The sequence below is a fragment of the Scaptodrosophila lebanonensis genome, unplaced genomic scaffold, assembly GCF_003285725.1.
Source record: "Scaptodrosophila lebanonensis strain 11010-0011.00,11010-0021.00 unplaced genomic scaffold, SlebRS2 tig00000126-arrow-arrow-pilon, whole genome shotgun sequence".
Lineage (NCBI taxonomy): Eukaryota > Metazoa > Arthropoda > Insecta > Diptera > Drosophilidae > Scaptodrosophila > Scaptodrosophila lebanonensis.
The window spans coordinates 1,863,344-1,880,599 of NW_022060582.1; the positions used below are offsets into that span (position 1 = coordinate 1,863,344).

The 17,256-nt window shown below is 40.5% G+C and overlaps 1 protein-coding gene across 1 annotated transcript in view; it reads left to right on the forward strand.

The window, feature by feature from the left end:
* Positions 1-819: 819 nt before the first annotated feature.
* LOC115628776 (uncharacterized protein CG45076) overlaps positions 820-17,256 on the forward strand; it is a 43,711-nt gene continuing 27,274 nt past the window's right edge. Inside the window, exons 1-2 of the mRNA XM_030524987.1 lie at positions 820-1,267; positions 1,372-1,484. Coding sequence (XP_030380847.1) covers positions 1,247-1,267; positions 1,372-1,484 — 134 coding nt within the window. The 5' untranslated portion in view covers positions 820-1,246. The remainder of the gene's footprint in view (positions 1,268-1,371; positions 1,485-17,256) is intronic.

Here is a 17,256-nt window from a genome sequence, read left to right on the forward strand (position 1 = left end):
TTTTACTTCTGCTATGGGCGCATATAACTCAGTGACGGAAGTTTACCTGGGTACAGGGTATTTCACTGTCGGGCTTGCTCGACTGTAGCGTTCTCTCTTGTTAACATTATACGAGTCCATATAGCCCTGTCTGTTTGTGGGTCTGTGGGTCTGTGGATCTCTTCAAATTGTGTAACACCGACGGATTATTTGAGCGATTTACATCAATGTTTAGTTTTCATCTCATACACATGTTTATATTAAAAAACTGTTTTTAAAGAATGTAAATTTTTTAACATTTGCCGAATAGGTCTGCAAAACCAGCTACCCAATCTACTCGAGTTATTCAATTCCAAGGCGTGTCGTGACTGGAACACGAATTGTATCGTCGCCCGTTCGAGTTGTGTCATCTCCTACTCGTATCGTATCGCGAGTCATCCATTTCATCTAAATCGGTTAATTTTAAGAAAAGTTATTAGCGAAACAAATTGTCTACAGTACAACCCCCCCAAACTGCAGCAACAAGTTCGCTCTTCTTCTTCCTCTTTTTACTTCTGCTATGGGCGCATATAACTCAGTGACGGAAGTTTACCTGGGTACAGGGTATTTCACTGTCGGGCTTGCTCGACTGTAGCGTTCTCTCTTGTTAACATTATACGAGTCCATATAGCCCTGTCTGTTTGTGGGTCTGTGGGTCTGTGGATCTCTTCAAATTGTGTAACACCGACGGATTATTTGAGCGATTTACATCAATGTTTAGTTTTCATCTCATACACATGTTTATATTAAAAAACTGTTTTTAAAGAATGTAAATTTTTTAACATTTGCCGAATAGGTCTGCAAAACCAGCTACCCAATCTACTCGAGTTATTCAATTCCAAGGCGTGTCGTGACTGGAACACGAATTGTATCGTCGCCCGTTCGAGTTGTGTCATCTCCTACTCGTATCGTATCGCGAGTCATCCACTCGCAATCACCGATACGCATTGTTCGTACGACAACGCGCGTGGTATCATCGCCGGAGAAAATCTCTTCATATTCATATAGTACGCCCTCAACATACTCGCCATCAACCTATTATTCAACCTATATCCCCTCCACGTATACAACATATACTCCATCGTACTACTATAATCCAACAAAAATAACCCGTGTATATGCCCGGTCTCTGTCACCGGTGCGGATCGAAAGCTCTCCGGTGCGAGTAACACCTTCCTATCTAAAGAGATTCCCTCCCGGATATGGCGCACGGGCTCTAACAAATTATATGAACACTGAACCCTTTACCGTAAGTTGTCGCATTTAATCGAATGGAGTCTCCAGTTAATTTAAACCTCAAGCGTATTATGTCGGCATATTAAGCAAATCATTTTTTTGGTATAAAATATTTAGACTTTTTCGGAGGAAACGAGCAGGATTCGAAATCGGGCACAGTCTTTGATTAGGGATTTACACACTCCTGTTGTACGCCGTGCCCGCAGTTGTACGCCTTTCCCTGTGTCAGGGTAAGTACATACTAAGTTTATTATCTTGTGACTTAAAATAAAAACAAGAAAGGAATGCTAGAGACGAGTGGGCTCAACTCTCCAATGCCCTGGACTCATTCCCACAAAAATCCCAAAAAATTTTTTTTATTAATTTAAAAAAATATTTGATCAATAAGAAAATTAACTTAATTAAATGCCGAATATTCAAGTGGACCAATACATTTATGTACAGTTTCAACAGCATACTTTTACATCAGAATCGTGAATCAGATAATTGAACTAAAGATGTATTGACAAGAATTCGAAATTCAAAGAATTGCGGGAGTTATGGAACATCATTTATAGCGTGGGAGCATCGGAATAAAACCCAAGCTCGTACTTTCTTGGACTTAGGTGAATCTCAATACCAAGTTTGGTTATTCTACTTTCTGAGATCCTAGCGTTAATATGGACGACTAATAATATATTTACTTTTGGGGATCTGTCAGGCCTTCTTCTGTGTGTTACATACATTCGCACAAAACTAGTATGGTCCTTTACCTTTTGGGTACACGATATAAGACTGGAGTGAGTTTTCAGCTAAAACCTACTTAATTCAACAAGAAAAGAATGCTAAGTCAAGTTGGCTCAACTCTTAAATAGCCTCTAACCTTTCCCACAAAACAAAATTTTGTGAAAATATTTTTAAAATTAAATTTTTTATATTAATCTACAGACATATAATAACTTACTGGGGGAATTTGCAAAATTTGAGTTCGAAATTCCAACGGGAGTTACGATATGCGGGGGAGGAGGGAAGGAAATTCCAAAATACACATTTTCTGAGTATTCACATAAGGCATCTGGGACTAAATTTTGGTGTCCTTAGGTCTTATAGTCTCCGAGATAAACGCGATTACACGAATGGAAAATCAGGAAGTGGGGGTAAAAATCAAAAAAAAAAAACAAACTTCCACAGCGTACATACAAAAGGCATCTTTGTGCAAAATTTGGTGTCTATAGCTTTTATAGTCTCTGAGATCCAGGTGTTCATACGGATGGACAGACAGAGAGACAGGGCTAGATCGACTCGTCTCGTCATGCTGATCAAGAATATATATACTTTGAGGGGTCTGCCACTCCTCCTTGTGTGTGTTACATACATTCGCACAAAACTAATATAGCCTTTTACCCTTTGGGTACAGGCTATAAAAACTAAGTCTTTTGTATTTGTCCCCAAAGCGTTCATGAACATTTTGATTTTCGCAAGCTGTTTCGGTCTAAGGCACCACAGTGCATCGTCCACCTTTATTCGTCTGTACAAAGGATATCCATCGCCTCCTGTTTGTGTTCCTTGGATCAGATGTGTGCCTTTTTGCGCATTTGCCGATGCCACGAGTCACATTCATGTTCGAACAAAACTGGGACGTCTGGCAACCCTGATATGTTCTTACCCTTATATATTAAACTAGCAGGTAATGCCCGTCTTAACCCGGCTAAATATGTTTCCCATTGTATTTATATGGTGTGTGCATAACCTACCCATATGTTTTCACCTTAAAGGTTACCAGTAGGAAGGCATTTAAGGTATTTAAATGAACATTTTCTGTTCTTGACAAAAAATTGTTCAGTAGTCCGTTACATTTTTGTTCTTGACAAACTATTTCGTTAAACGAACATGACCACTATAACTAATATTTTTTAAAGCTCGTTTTCCCCCCGTTGGAGTTAGAATTTTCCAAAAGCCTTTCTTAGTGTGCTCCTACACTATGATGGATACTATGAAACGATACTTGAGTCCAAATTTAAATTCACATTTGAGTCTTTTCGTGTCATATTGAGTCAATACGGCCACGCACAAACTCGGAATATGAAACACGGCACTCGTGTCAATTCCGTGCAGCGATGAGCCACGATCAAAAACTACTGGCACCGATACCATCAAAATATCGAAGTTTGAATGCAATAAGCAGAATATTTAAATAATGAAATCGAATTATTTATTGAGATCAATAAGAACAAATCATATACATACATACATACATCTGCCCGCAATGCGAAGCAGAATATGCGTAGCTCCATTATTCGGTTTCTGCTTTACTATCGCTTACGCAGTCGTTGCCTAGCGACGGTAAGTGTAAACTTTTGGCGTTGTGCCTTTGCAATTAACATTAAATGGTCAAAACGAAAGAAGAAGAGCGAGCTAATGACTTGCAGTTGTTGTTGTTTTTAGAGCATTATTTTTTTTTTACAATCAAACAACTGTGTTCGATTTCCCAATGTATACATTAATACGAATGTACATACATGCTATATTCATACACAGGCATACATATGTATGTATGTTTCTTTTTACTTTTTCAACCGCACGTAGAGAACCGCACACATAGACACGAACTGTTGCTTGTTGTGTGTGTGAGTGTGTGTATGTGATGTCCCCAACTATTTGATATTTGTTGTTGCTGCATAAAGCTATTAATGAAAACCCGAATGCCAAATGCACTAAACAAAGAAAAAAAAATTACTTTTAAAAATATTATATAATTTTCAATTAATTAACATTTCTTGCTCTGTCAGTGCAAGACGAATGTACATACATATGTATCTATGGACATTCACACATTATTGTCTCACATTTTGCTTTGGCTATTTCAATCGTTTGCACGCAACTACACGAACAGCTGTTTGCATGTGTGTGTGTGTGTATACTTAGTTGTCCCCAACTGTTTGATATTTTGCATTGTTTGTTCTCCCTGCTTTTGTAAAATGCATATTTAGAAAATCCTTGAATGCAAAGTTGTAGATTTAGTTACGTAGATTACATTATCCAAATTTTAAATCGATCGGACTAAATTTATAACACAAACTTTTCATTTGAAATTGTGAATAAATATTAAAACCCCAATAATTCAAGCTCCAACACAAATTTCGAAAATACGAGTATGCAGTTTTGTTTGTATTCTTTAATTGATTTTAGAAACTAAGTTTTAAGTCGATCGGTTGAAAAATGCGGATTTTTCATACAAACGTTGGAGCCTGTTTTCTTTGGAGCTCGAGTTTTCCAAAATCCCTTCTTAGTGGGGACCTAGACTATGAAAGGATACTTGAGTCCAAATTTCAGCTTCCTAGCCTTTACCGTTTGGGCTGTGCGTTGATCACCAATCAGTCAGTCAGTCAGTTAGGACAAACTGATTTATATATATAGATTTTGCAATTCAACACTATTATATGTTTTCAATTTAAAAACTACAGGCAGGGCTTGAGCAGCGCTGCAGCAGCAAATATAATTATGGCTATAACTTCTTGTTAAATCGGTCTATCATGATGAAACTTGGCATACGGACACATAATTACTAACTGGGGGCTAGTTCGGTACGTTTCGGTTAGAGTTAGAGAAAATCGCGATTGCATGGGAGAGGGGGGAGGGAGGGAAATTCCAAAATATGCATTTTCTGCGTATTTACACAAGGCATCTTGGACTAAAATTTGGTGTTCCTAGGTCTTATAGTCTCCCAGATATAGGCGATTATACGAATGGAAAATCGGGAAAACCTCCATAGGGGGGAAGTGGGGGGAAAATCAAAAAAATAAAACAAACAAAACAAATTCATAGTCCCTGAGATCCAGACGGACAGACATACAGGCAGGGCTAGATCGACTGGTCTTGTCACGCTGATAAAGAATATATATACTTTGTGGGGTCTGCCACGCCTCCTTCTGCCTGTTACATATTTCAACTCCCGCAAACCTAATATACTCTTGTACATTTCATGTAGAGAGTATAAAAACTCAAACAAAAATTGCAAAAAACAGAGTATACAGTTTTTTTAAATTTGTACCCAAAGGGTGAAAGGGTATACTAGTTTTGTGCGAATGTATGTAACAGGCAGAAAGAGGCGTGGTAGACCCCACAAAGTATATATATTTTTGATCAGGATGACAAGACGAGTCGATATAGCCATGTCCGTCTGTCTGTCTGTCCGTCTGACCGTCTGTACGTCTGTCTGTATGAGCGCAAGGATCTCAGTAAGTACAAGAGCTAGGATAAAAATTGGTATCAAGGTTCCTATAAGCCCTAGGCAGATCGAGTTTGTTTATATTTTCTGATACACCCCCCACTCCCCCGCAATTCGTGTTTTTTCTTTTAACTTCCGTAATTCTCGGAATTTTAAAATCAATTTTGGTAGGTACTTCCAGTTAGTACTAATGTGTCCGTATGCCAATTTCATCATGATAGGTCAATTCTGAAGAAAGTTATAGCCATAAGTAAAATCGCTGCTCATGCGCTGCCTGCAGCTCTGTCGGCAGCGCTGCCCGCAGCTGTTGTTGTTGTTGCTGCTTTTGTTCAACTTTGTGCTGCATACATACACGCATATAAACACGCATAGGTACGTGATGTAAATGTATGCTGTTAAAACTGAACATAAACATGTATTCTAATTTAATTTAATTAATTAATTAATTCATTCATTTTTTTTAATAATTTAATTAAAAAAAAATTTTTTTTTTTTAATTTTTCCTTTTTGTGGAGAGTACAGGGTATTTTACTGTCGGGCTTGCTCGACTGTAGCGTTCTCTCTTGTTTTGTATTCTTTCTCTGGCTTAAAGGCCAAATTTGAAGTTGATCGGTGAAAAAATTAAGATTTTTCAAACAAATTTTGGAGTTCGATATTTATGGCTATAACTTTCTTCATAATTAACCCATGATGAAACTTGGCATACGGACTCATATTTACTTACTGCCATACTTGTGTCAAAATTTAAGCACTCTAGTTATTACCGTTTGGGCTGTGCGTTGATAGCATATGGGAAAATCCCTATAATTTAGGCCCCAGGAAAAAAGCGAAAAACCATGTATACAGTTTTTTTTTTTTTTGTATTCTTTCTGAGCGTATACAAACTAAGTTTTAAGTTAGAGTTAGAGTTAGTTTTCCCCCCTTTTGAGTTCAAATTTTCCAAAACCATGCCCACTGTCCACATTTTGAGCGGGCTCAACTCTTAAATACCCTGTACCTCTCCCAAAAAAAAAACAAAATTAAACAAGAGAGAACTCTACAGTTGATGAAGGCCGACGGTAAAATAGCTGTACGCTCTACAAAAAATGAAAATTAAAAAAAAAATTATTTAAAAAAATTAAATTATTAAAAACAAGTAAAAAAGCTAAAGTCGGGTGCCCCGACTTTGAAATACTCTGTACATATGTTTATAATAATTATAAAAATAAAAAAATATGGAGAATTCACAAAAATATATTGATCGATTTTACCTCTCTCGGTCCAGTGGTGTAGATGTAGGTCTACAGGTCTCGCATCCATGTTCACGCAATATATCTTTAATGTATTGCGAATTGCTTAGCGATGCGGTACACACATCTATCTGGTGAAGATACAGCTTCAATTCCGCTGCTAACGCCATAATAAACCGCACGGTTTCCAATCTGCAAACGGATTTAAACGTCTCTGCATAGTTCACGCCATACCTCTGGGAACACCCTTTAGCAACGAGTCGTGCCTTGAAATGTTCCACTTTTCCATCAGAGTCACGTTTCAGGCTATATACTTGCAACCAACTGCACGCTGATATTTTGGTAAATCAGCCATCTGTCAGGTTTCGTTTGATTGTAGTGCCTGATATTCTTTTGTCATCGCCTCTTGCCAGAATGCTGCATATGTGCTACCAACCGCCTCATCATAGGAACCATTACGTCACTAGCAACCTGAACATTTATATGAATTTATATAAATTATGGAAAACAAAGAAAAATGGGACGCTTGCTTTTAACTTTAACTTTAATATGGAAATTACGAAAATATTTGGCGACGAATATGCTTCTTAATCTAAAGCAGCATCTGCGCCAACACCGGCCCCCTTGGAGGGACATCGTCCTTCAACGGGCGATGGCGCCAGCCGATGAATCGCCCTCCGTAGATTGCCACTACTCGTGGCGACGTCGGCCACCCGCACCTTCCCGTCTGTCCCGGCGTGAGTCGTGGTGACCCTGCCAAGAACCCACTTTTGTGGCGACACGTTGTCTTCGGCCACCACGACGAGTTGTCCCACGATGACGACGTTGGGTTCCTCCTGGAACCACTTCGCTCGCACCTGGAGGCTCGAAATGTACTGCCGGGACCATCGCTGCCAAAACCTGTGCTTGAGACACGAGGCATTGCGCCATCGCCTTAAGCAGGTTTGGCTGTCAATGTCCCCATCCCATCTCCCATCTCGCCCGGAACTCCTGCAGCTTCCTGTCGGCTCCCACGAAGTTCGTTGCTTTGTCGCAGTAAACTTTGCGAGGGACACCTCTCCTGCCGACGAACCTTTCAAAAGCCAAGAGAAAAGCATCAGTGGTTAGATCTGACACAAGCTCTAAGTGAACCGCTTTCGACGCAAAACAAACGAAAAGAGCCACGTACGACTTGTACGGTGGCTTGCCACGGATGCGGAGCGTTGTGCTTATATGGCCACAAAAATCAACACCACATACTTCGAACGGGTGGAAAGGCTGGAGCCTGTCTGCCGGAAGATTTCCCATTACTTGGGAGGCCAACCGGGGCTTCCATTTGAAGCAGAGGATGCACGAACGTACTGTTCGGCGACACACTTCCTGAGCGTTAACCAGCCAAACTCGCTCATGAAGCAGGCTCACCAGCGATCTAGGGCCAGCATGGCAATTTGACACATGCAAATAAGATACGTACGATCTTATGAATTGCGACTTTTTAGAAAGCAACAACGGAAACTTGGCTTCGTACGGGATAGGAGCATTTAATAATCTTCCCCCCACTCTCAGCAAGGAAAACAAGAAACCGTCTTCTCTAAACTCATATAGAAATGAACTCAGACGCTGTAAGTTAGCGTTAAGTGTTCTCTTTTTTCGAATCTTGTCGATTTCGTCACCGAACTCATTGTCCTGGATTACTTGAACAATTTTGTTGAATACCAAATTGAGTTCGCTTGGCTTGGCTATAGGATCAAAGGGCTTCGAGACCTTTCTGCACCTTTGTATAAATCGAAAAACCCAAACGAACACCCTCAGCAATTTTGAATGTGACGAGTAGCTTTCGATAACTTCGAGAATGTAATTGGCTTGCCGATCTGCGAGTAAAACTACAGCAGACTTACGAATTTCTAGGGCAGCTGAATTTTTAGGCGGCTCGAAGTGAGCATTCACAGGCCAATTTTCTTCCGATTCCATAAGGAAGTCTGGACATGTCGCCACGTTGCATTCTCGGACAGCTCTTGGATTTGAGAAACCCTGTTCGAAACGAAAACTGACCATGCCGACGGATGTGACTTGATCCAGTGGAGCGTTATTTCCGAGTCAGTCCACATAACTATCTTGTCTATTGGAAAATTAAGCAACGGGCGGACTTGACGAAAAAGATCTGCGAGAAGGTGAGCTGCACACAGCTCAAGACGAGGCAAAGTTTTCGTCTTGAGTGGAGCTACTTTGGATTTTGAGGTCAAAAGTGACACTTTCCAACCATTCCCAGTCGAAACACGAACATAAATACAGGCGCCATAAGCTCGCATTGAGGCATCGGCGAACGCATGTATTTGAATCTAGGGACTTGAATACCGCTGAGGTTCAAGAAATTCTGCTTAAATGAGTCCCAAACTGTATGAAGATTCTCAGGGATGGATTCGTCCCAATTTAGTTTTTGTAGCCACAAATCTTGCAGCAACATTTTTGCTTTGGTGATCAGCGGGCAAAGAAGGCCCAGAGGATCGAAAAGCCTGGCAGTCACCGAAAATAAGTTCCGTTTTGTCGAGCGGAGATCTAGGAAGGAATTTTCCAACTGGAACTGAAATACATCTTCCTTCAGCAACCACATAACGCCGAGCGTTTTGGTTGGGTCTGAGTCGACTGTGGCTACTGGAATAACTGTGCTATCAAATGCGGACAGTTCCGAGCAGTTCGAAAACCACTTTGCCAATTCGAAGCCTGCACTTTGAAGAACGTGCGACATTTCTGCTGGAAGCTTTTTTAGTTGTTCAACGCTTTCAGCACCAGTTAACATATCGTCGACATAAAAGTCGCTCCGAATAACTTCAGCAGCTGTTGGATGTGAGGAACGGACCATTTCACTCAGCCTTGTTAAACACCGCACCGCCAAGAACGGAGCTGGCGACGTGCCATATGTTACAGTGTTTAACCTGAAGATTTTCAAAGACTCAGACGGATCTCTTCGCCACACTATGAGCTGATAGTTTCTATCTGCTTCGTGCACCATCACCTGACGGTACATTTTTTTAATGTCTGCCGCTAAGGCGAACTTTCGCAAACGAAAACGAAGCAGCGTAGAATAAAGCTCCTCCTGAATTGTTGGACCGACCATTAAGGTATCATTCAACGCAATCTGAGTGGACGTGCGGCAAGAGGCATCGAAAACGACACGTAACTTGGTCGACGTGCTTTGAGGCCGCAGGACACACTGATGCGGAATAAAATAGTGTGGAGTATCTGGAATTGTGTTGTCCGTTGAGGACATGTGACCGAGCGAAACATACTCGTCCATAAATTCCAGATACATGCTTTTCATTTGAGGGTCTTTTGACAACCTCCTTTCAAGCGACAAAAAACGACGTTTCGCAATTTCATACGATGAGCCAAGATTTTTTGGGTCAGATTTAAAAGGTAACCGTACCTGAAATCGACCAGACGACAAGATTTTTGTATTATCAACAAAGTGTTGTTCACAAAGCTGTTGCTCAGGTGAGAGAACTTTCGAATTATTAGGCAAGTCCTCAATGGACCAAAACTTTTGTATCGTTGAGTCTATCGAAAGTAATTGTTCTTCTTGGCAACTTAAATTCACTGCTCCTTCTATACTCGTTGTAGGTTGAGTAGAGCATCTGCCTGACACTATCCAGCCGAGAAGCGTTTTTTGTAATGTGGGAGACTCAGGGCCTTGCTTTATTTGGCCCACCGACAATAAGTCGAAGAATGACTCTGCTCCAATTAGCATATCAATTTTTTGCGGCTTATGGAATTGAGGATCGGCCAATTGAATATTTTTGGGGACCCTCCACCCGCTGGTGTTCACCGCTTGATCGGGATGATAACCAGAAATCGATCCCAAGATCCAAAAATCTGCGGAAAACTCGCTACAATTGACACGCGACTTCACCACTGTATGAATTCTTTTCTTGGCACGCGCATTGGTGTCTCTAATGCCGTGCAAGACCATACACGTATCCTCTCGTCTGAGCTGTAGCTTTTGAGCTAGATCCTCAGTCACAAAGTTGACTTGTGACCCAGAATCTAAGAATGCTCTAAAACGAAATCGCCACTTTTCGTTTTAACGCACATGACTGCTGTTGCAAGAACCACTCTATCCGAAGCAGCCGCATGCATGGCATGTGAAGTGGAAGAGCTATCTTGAAGATGTGGTGGCTGAGAGGGTGGTGGTAACGCAAGATTTCTGCTAGCAGTATAAATATGTAGCAGTGTGTGATGAGAACGTTGGCATACGCTACATTTCTTTGCCTTACACTTCGCTACTGTGTGGCCTCGCCGAAGTCAGTTTATGCACAAAGGCGCACCTTTAGCGAAGTCAAACCTTTGCTGCACTGACAAGGCAATATATGCCTGGCAATTGCCAATCGAATGGTCAGTTGAATTGCAAAACTGACAAAGGTTATTCTGTTCGTTTTTGGCAGCAACGAACGAATGATTTATCCTGCTAGCATTTTTGCTCATAACTAAATAAATTAAAATGGCATTAGCGATTTTCTTGTCGTCACCAATTGACAGAAGTGAGTCATAGGAGGCCGACACTGTGTCGATCAGGCTTCTCAAAGCAGACGCAGATGGCTGGGAAATCTTTTGCAGATTGAAAAGTGTCGATATGTTATCGAAAAATATTAGGCAGTCATTATCGTACACCCGCTTTAGACTTTCAATGGCTTTGCTATAATTGTCTTCCGTCACTTGGAAGGCGCGAACTGTGCCTAAAGCATCACCAGCCAAACATGATATTAAGTGATTGAATTTTTATAGCCTGTACCCAAAGGGTGAAAGGCTATACTAGTTTTGTGCGCATGTATGTAACACACAGAAGGAGGCGTGGCAGACCCCACAAAGTATATATATTCTTGATCAGGATGAGAAGCCGAGTAGATATAGCCATGTCCGTCCGTCCGTCTGTCCGTCTGTCTGTCCGTATGAACGCAAGGATCTCAGAAAGTATAAGAGCTAGAATAACCAAACTTGGTTTCCATATTCTCCTAAGACCGAGAAAGTACGAGTTTGAGTTTTTTTTCGATGCACCCCCCCGCAATTCGTGTTTTTTCTTATAACTTCCGTAATTCTTGGAAATTTGAAATCAATTTTGGTAGGTACATCCAGTTAGTACTAATGTGTCCGTATGCCAAATTCATCATGATAGGTCAATTCTGAAGAAAGTTATAGCCATAAGTAAAATCGCTGCTCATGCGCTGCCTGCAGCTCTGTCGGCAGCGCTGCCCGCAGCTGTTGTTGTTGTTGCTGCTTTGGTTCAACTTTGTGCTGCATACATACACGCATATAAACACGCATAGGTACGTGATGTAAATGTATGCTGTTAAAACTGAACATAAACATGTATTCTCATTTAATTTAATTAATTAATTCATTCATTCATTTTTTTTAATAATTTAATTTTTTTTTTAATTTTTTTTTTTTTTAATTTTTTTTTTTTTAATTTTTCTTTTTTTGTGGAGAGTACAGGCTATTTTACTGTCGGGCTTGCTCGACTGTAGCGTTCTATCTTGTTTTTAATAATTTAATTTTTTTTTTTAATTTTTTTTTTTAATTTTTCTTTTTTGTGGAGAGTACAGGGTATTTTACTGTCGGGCTTGCTCGACTGTAGCGTTCTATCTTGTTCAATATCATGCAGTGTATCATCATTGTGAACAAAAGTTTCATGAAATTTTTAAATTCAGAATGCTCGCCGCTAAAAGTTGGAAAAGCGACCGCTGGCAATCGACACCTTGGCTTTTTTGAAGTAGACGGTGCAATACCGTTTGCCGAACTTTTAATAAGAATTTGGTCATAATGCAAGTTTCTTCCAACTCTTCACGGTAGTCATCTTCTGTATCTTTCGCTTCAATTTTGCTTTGCAATATATTTGCAGTTTCTATATGAGTTGTTAGAAGCTCTAACCTGCATTCTAACTCGATTGGCTCTAACGAAATCGAGCCTTCTTTTAATTGCCGTTACATACGACATATACTCCTCATACAGCTTTCGCGCTTCCTTTTAAGTTCTTCGATCAAGTCCTTACTCATATTGATTTACGGTTTTAAGCTTTGATCGAACGAAAATTGTCGAGTGACAAACGAGAAATCAAAAATAATATGCTGTTCTCAGCAAGTGTAGGGGAGCGCAACAGATGGTCGTCTAGCAGTGCGAACGAAAACGAGAAGAACTGCAGTTGACTGACCGTCGAAGGCAATACTTTTGGAAGCAGCAGCGAAAGTGGCGACAAACGAAAATAATAATTCTAATACAAATGCCTTGTGTGCGTTAGCAGAACAGCTAAATATTATGCATGTATTATGCGAAGCGCAGGCAAACAAAAAATGCAGCAGGTTAAGCACGAACACGACAGCAATGTTAATTATACTCAACTATCTACCGTATTATATTATGGTCACGTAGGTGCCAAAGGTTTAAAGTTGAAGACCGAAATAAGCAATTCGCTAGTTAAATTTCACTTTCAAACTTTAGCTCAGTACCTGTGAAGTCGACTTTGGCTCAGGAACTTCCCTTTGGTCGACTTGACTCATCCTCCAATAACGTGGCAGCAACACAACAGAATCCCCAGTGCAGCACAACAACACGACCGACGCGGTTCCGCACAAATTAAAGTTTTTAATTTTAAACAAGCAAGTCCCCGCTCGGGCGCCAATGAAAATTTATATGAATTTATATAAATTATTGAAAACAAAGAAAAATGGGACGCTTGCTTTTAACTTTAACTTTAATATGGAAATTTCGAAAATATTTGGCGACGAATATGCTCCTATTTAGTTCTAGCTTACAACTGACTTCAAATTCGGCTTACATGCTAAACTAAGCCTAAGGCGGCGAAAAAAGGGCGCGAGGCGACGTCCGCAAACGGCCGCTCTCGCGCTCTCTTTTCGTCCTAAACTAAAATTCAAATAATTCTCTTAAACTATCTTAATCTAAATCAGCATCTGCGCCAACACAACCAATGCTCCAAGCACATTGTATTGCTTTCTTGGACGACCAGGTTTACCAGTTCGAACAATTTTAGGCCGGCCTGGCCCAATCTTCACATTATCGTCGTCAGAGTCACGTTTCAGGCTATATACCCATTTGCAACCAACTGCACGCTGATATTTGGGTAAATCAGCCATCTGTCAGGTTTCGTTTGATTGTAGTGCCTGATATTCTTTTGTCATCGCCTCTTGCCAGAATGCTGCATATGTGCTACCAACCGCCTCATCATAGGAACCAATACGTCACTAGCAACCAATGCTCCAAGCATATTGTATTGCTTTCTTGGACGAACAATTTTAGGCCGACCTGGCCCAATCTTCACATTATCCTCGCCAGAGTCTTCTTTTTCGACTGCATTATCATATGCGTTGGAGCTGCTGTCGTCAGAACTGTGCTCACAACTGCGGAGTATAGGCCACGGTCAATTGCCTTGCAATACCATGGTGTTTCAGGAAACCGTTGAATGTTGTGTTGACAAACTCGCCTCCATTGTCGGTTCGAATACATTTGAGCTTTTTATCTGTTTGTCATAAAATCAACAAAGTTTTTAAATTCGACGAACTTACTGGACACTTAATCTTCCTTCCGCAAAAAATAAACAAATATACGTCTGGGCTTGTCATCGATGAAGGTCAGAAAGTATTTGAATCGAGCAAGTGACTTCGTGTCGAATGGGCCGCATACATCAGTATGAACTACACACTAGCTCTTTGCTGATCATTTCCTTCAGACTGGTAAAATTTAAATGGCCATAACGCCTGTGCCACAATGTACCATCTGATTCAGTTGCGGAAAAACATTTATTTTGTTTGCCTTGAAACATATACCAAACAAATAACGTCTTATTGCAACACATATGGCTTGTTGCTCCGCTGTCCAACGCATTTAGCAAGCTGCTCTGCTTTTCCATCTCTTTTCTTGTCGATTGCTTTTTCCCTTGATCGTGCATTTTCTAACGTTTGCACTGTGCCTTGTAGTGCCATTTTTCGCCGCAGTTGTACCAAACGCCGATTTTTCCATTCTTTTTTGAATTCGCTTTGGAATGCACGATGGGCTGCTGCGTAGCTGTAAATGCTCTTGCATTCTCGCTCTCTCCATCTGCATTGCCTCTGCGCTCTCCCTCTTCCATCAGCTTGATACATAACACATCAAATGACGGTAAATTGTCACGCGTCTCAATGGCGACGAACAAAATTTTCGTATGCTTCGGGCAAGCTTGACAACAACACAAATGTTTTCTACTCATCGTTTAATTCGATGCCAACTGTACACAAACCATCCAGAATTTCGTTGAATTCGTGTATGTAACTTGAAATGCTTTAGCCTTGAACCATGCGTTTGCCTAGCAATTTCTTGTACAACGTCACTTTCCGTACAGGTCCACTCGGCTGATGAACGTCTTTTAAATTTTTCCATGCCTCGTACGAAGTGTTGCAATTTTTAATGAACCCCAATTGTGAAGCTTTTACACTTAGCGTTATAGTTGCTAATGCTTTTTCATCTTTTGGACTTGAATTCTCAGTATTACTAGGTTCAGCACCTGATGCCACACTCCACAATTCCGCGTGCACTAGAACAGACCGCATCTGTATGATCCATGAGTCATAATTATGCTCTTTCACTTTGTCTATTTGATATAGCGCACTCACTTTTATATGTTATATTTCTTGAGTCACCGAACGATTACAATTTCATAATACTTCGTACTTCTCCTATGAGCCTATATGCCCTGGGCTCATAACCTATTGAATAGATTATATGTATATTCGCTGTTAAGGAAGGGCTCGTATGCAACAGTGATAGATAACTTGTAGATAAAATAAGAATATTATCTGCTTATATTAACATGCGTGCATTGGTACTTATGTTTGTGTTGATTTTCAACAACTTATTATACATACACACACACATACAAGCTGGTGTTCCTGTAGTTGCGTGCAAGCGATTGAAATAGTCAAAGAAAAATTTGAGACACTATTGTGTGAATGTATGTACACATTTATATACATTCGTCTTGCACTGACAGGGCAATAAATGTTAATTAATTTACAAATATTTAACATTTTCAAAAGCAATTTTTTCTTTGTTTAGTACATTTGGCATGATGGATCAGAATGGTATGAACACCTGGATCTCAAACACTATAGAGACATTTGTGTACGTTGTGCAAGATTGTTTAATTTTTTTTTTTTGATTTTTTCCCCTCCCACCCTGTTGTTCCTATTGCTGCTTTGAAAAGACACACGCAGTATTCACAGACTAGCATATTCTCAAGTAGACACAATTCCTATGTAAATGTGTAGCTATACACCCTTTACGTGAGTTTAAATACCAAATGAGGTAGACACCATCCACAAAATGTGGTAATTATAATCTGTACATAAAATGTACAAGAGTATATTAGGTTTGCGTGAGCTGAAAATGTAACAGGCAGAAGGAGGCGTGGCAGATCCCACAAAGTATATACATATATTGTTCAGGCATGAACATACGGCATCGTTGAAGGACTAGCTCAAGTGTCCCACGACTGCCTTAAAGACCAACGAACGTTACATTGCTGCCTGCGTTATGTAAACGCGATCCCACGCCTGCACACACATTACGGTTAAGTGACAAGGATCGCGCATCTGCATCGTTTAGAATTACGTTTATAGATTAAGGTTTACACAGCTGCATGCAACACTGTGTTAGTTAAGATAGGCTAACCAATAGAATTAGACGTCCTCATGCGGCGCCCTACAAACGCAGCATGCGGACCTTCCTCATTATAGATATTGTCCAATAAAAATCAAGTTCCACACGCTGCTGCCCTAAAACACAGCGTGAGTTTTGAATAAAAGGACAAATCGTGCGACAGCACGGGTAGTACAAATCAAAGTACCGACGCGTATTCATTTCAAGTGTAAAAGTATCTACATACAACTATATTCTTGATCAGCATGACCAGACGAGTCGATCTAGCCCTGTCTGTCTGTCTGTCCGTATGAACCCTGGATCTCAGAGACTATGAGAGGTAGATACACCAAACCTTGCACAAAGATGCGTTATGTGTGCAAGCTGTGCAAGTTTGTTTTATTTTTCCCCGCCACTTCCCCCTTATGGGGGTTTTCCCGATTTTCCATTCGTATAATCGTATATCTCAGAGACTATAAGACCTAGGAACACCAAATTTTAGTCCCACATGCCCACGCAGAAAATGTGTATTTTGGAATTTCCCCCCCTCCCCCCTCTGCAATACAAAACCCGATTTTCTCTAACTCCCGTAATTCTAGGAATTTCGAACTAAAATTTTGCAAATACCCCCAGTTAGTAATTATGTGTCCGTATGCCAAGTTTCATCATGATAGACCTTGTTAAATCGGTCTATCATCTATCGGAAGTTATAGCCATAAATATATTTGCTGCTGCAGCGCTGCCCGCGGCTGTTGTTGATGCTGGTGCTTGGGTTGACTGCCAACATGCTTACACAGACACGAATATACGAGCATAAGCATACATACACTCACATAGACGCAATTGCTTTGTATATGTGCAATTATACACCCTTTACGTGATTTCGAATACCAAAAGAGGTATATATAT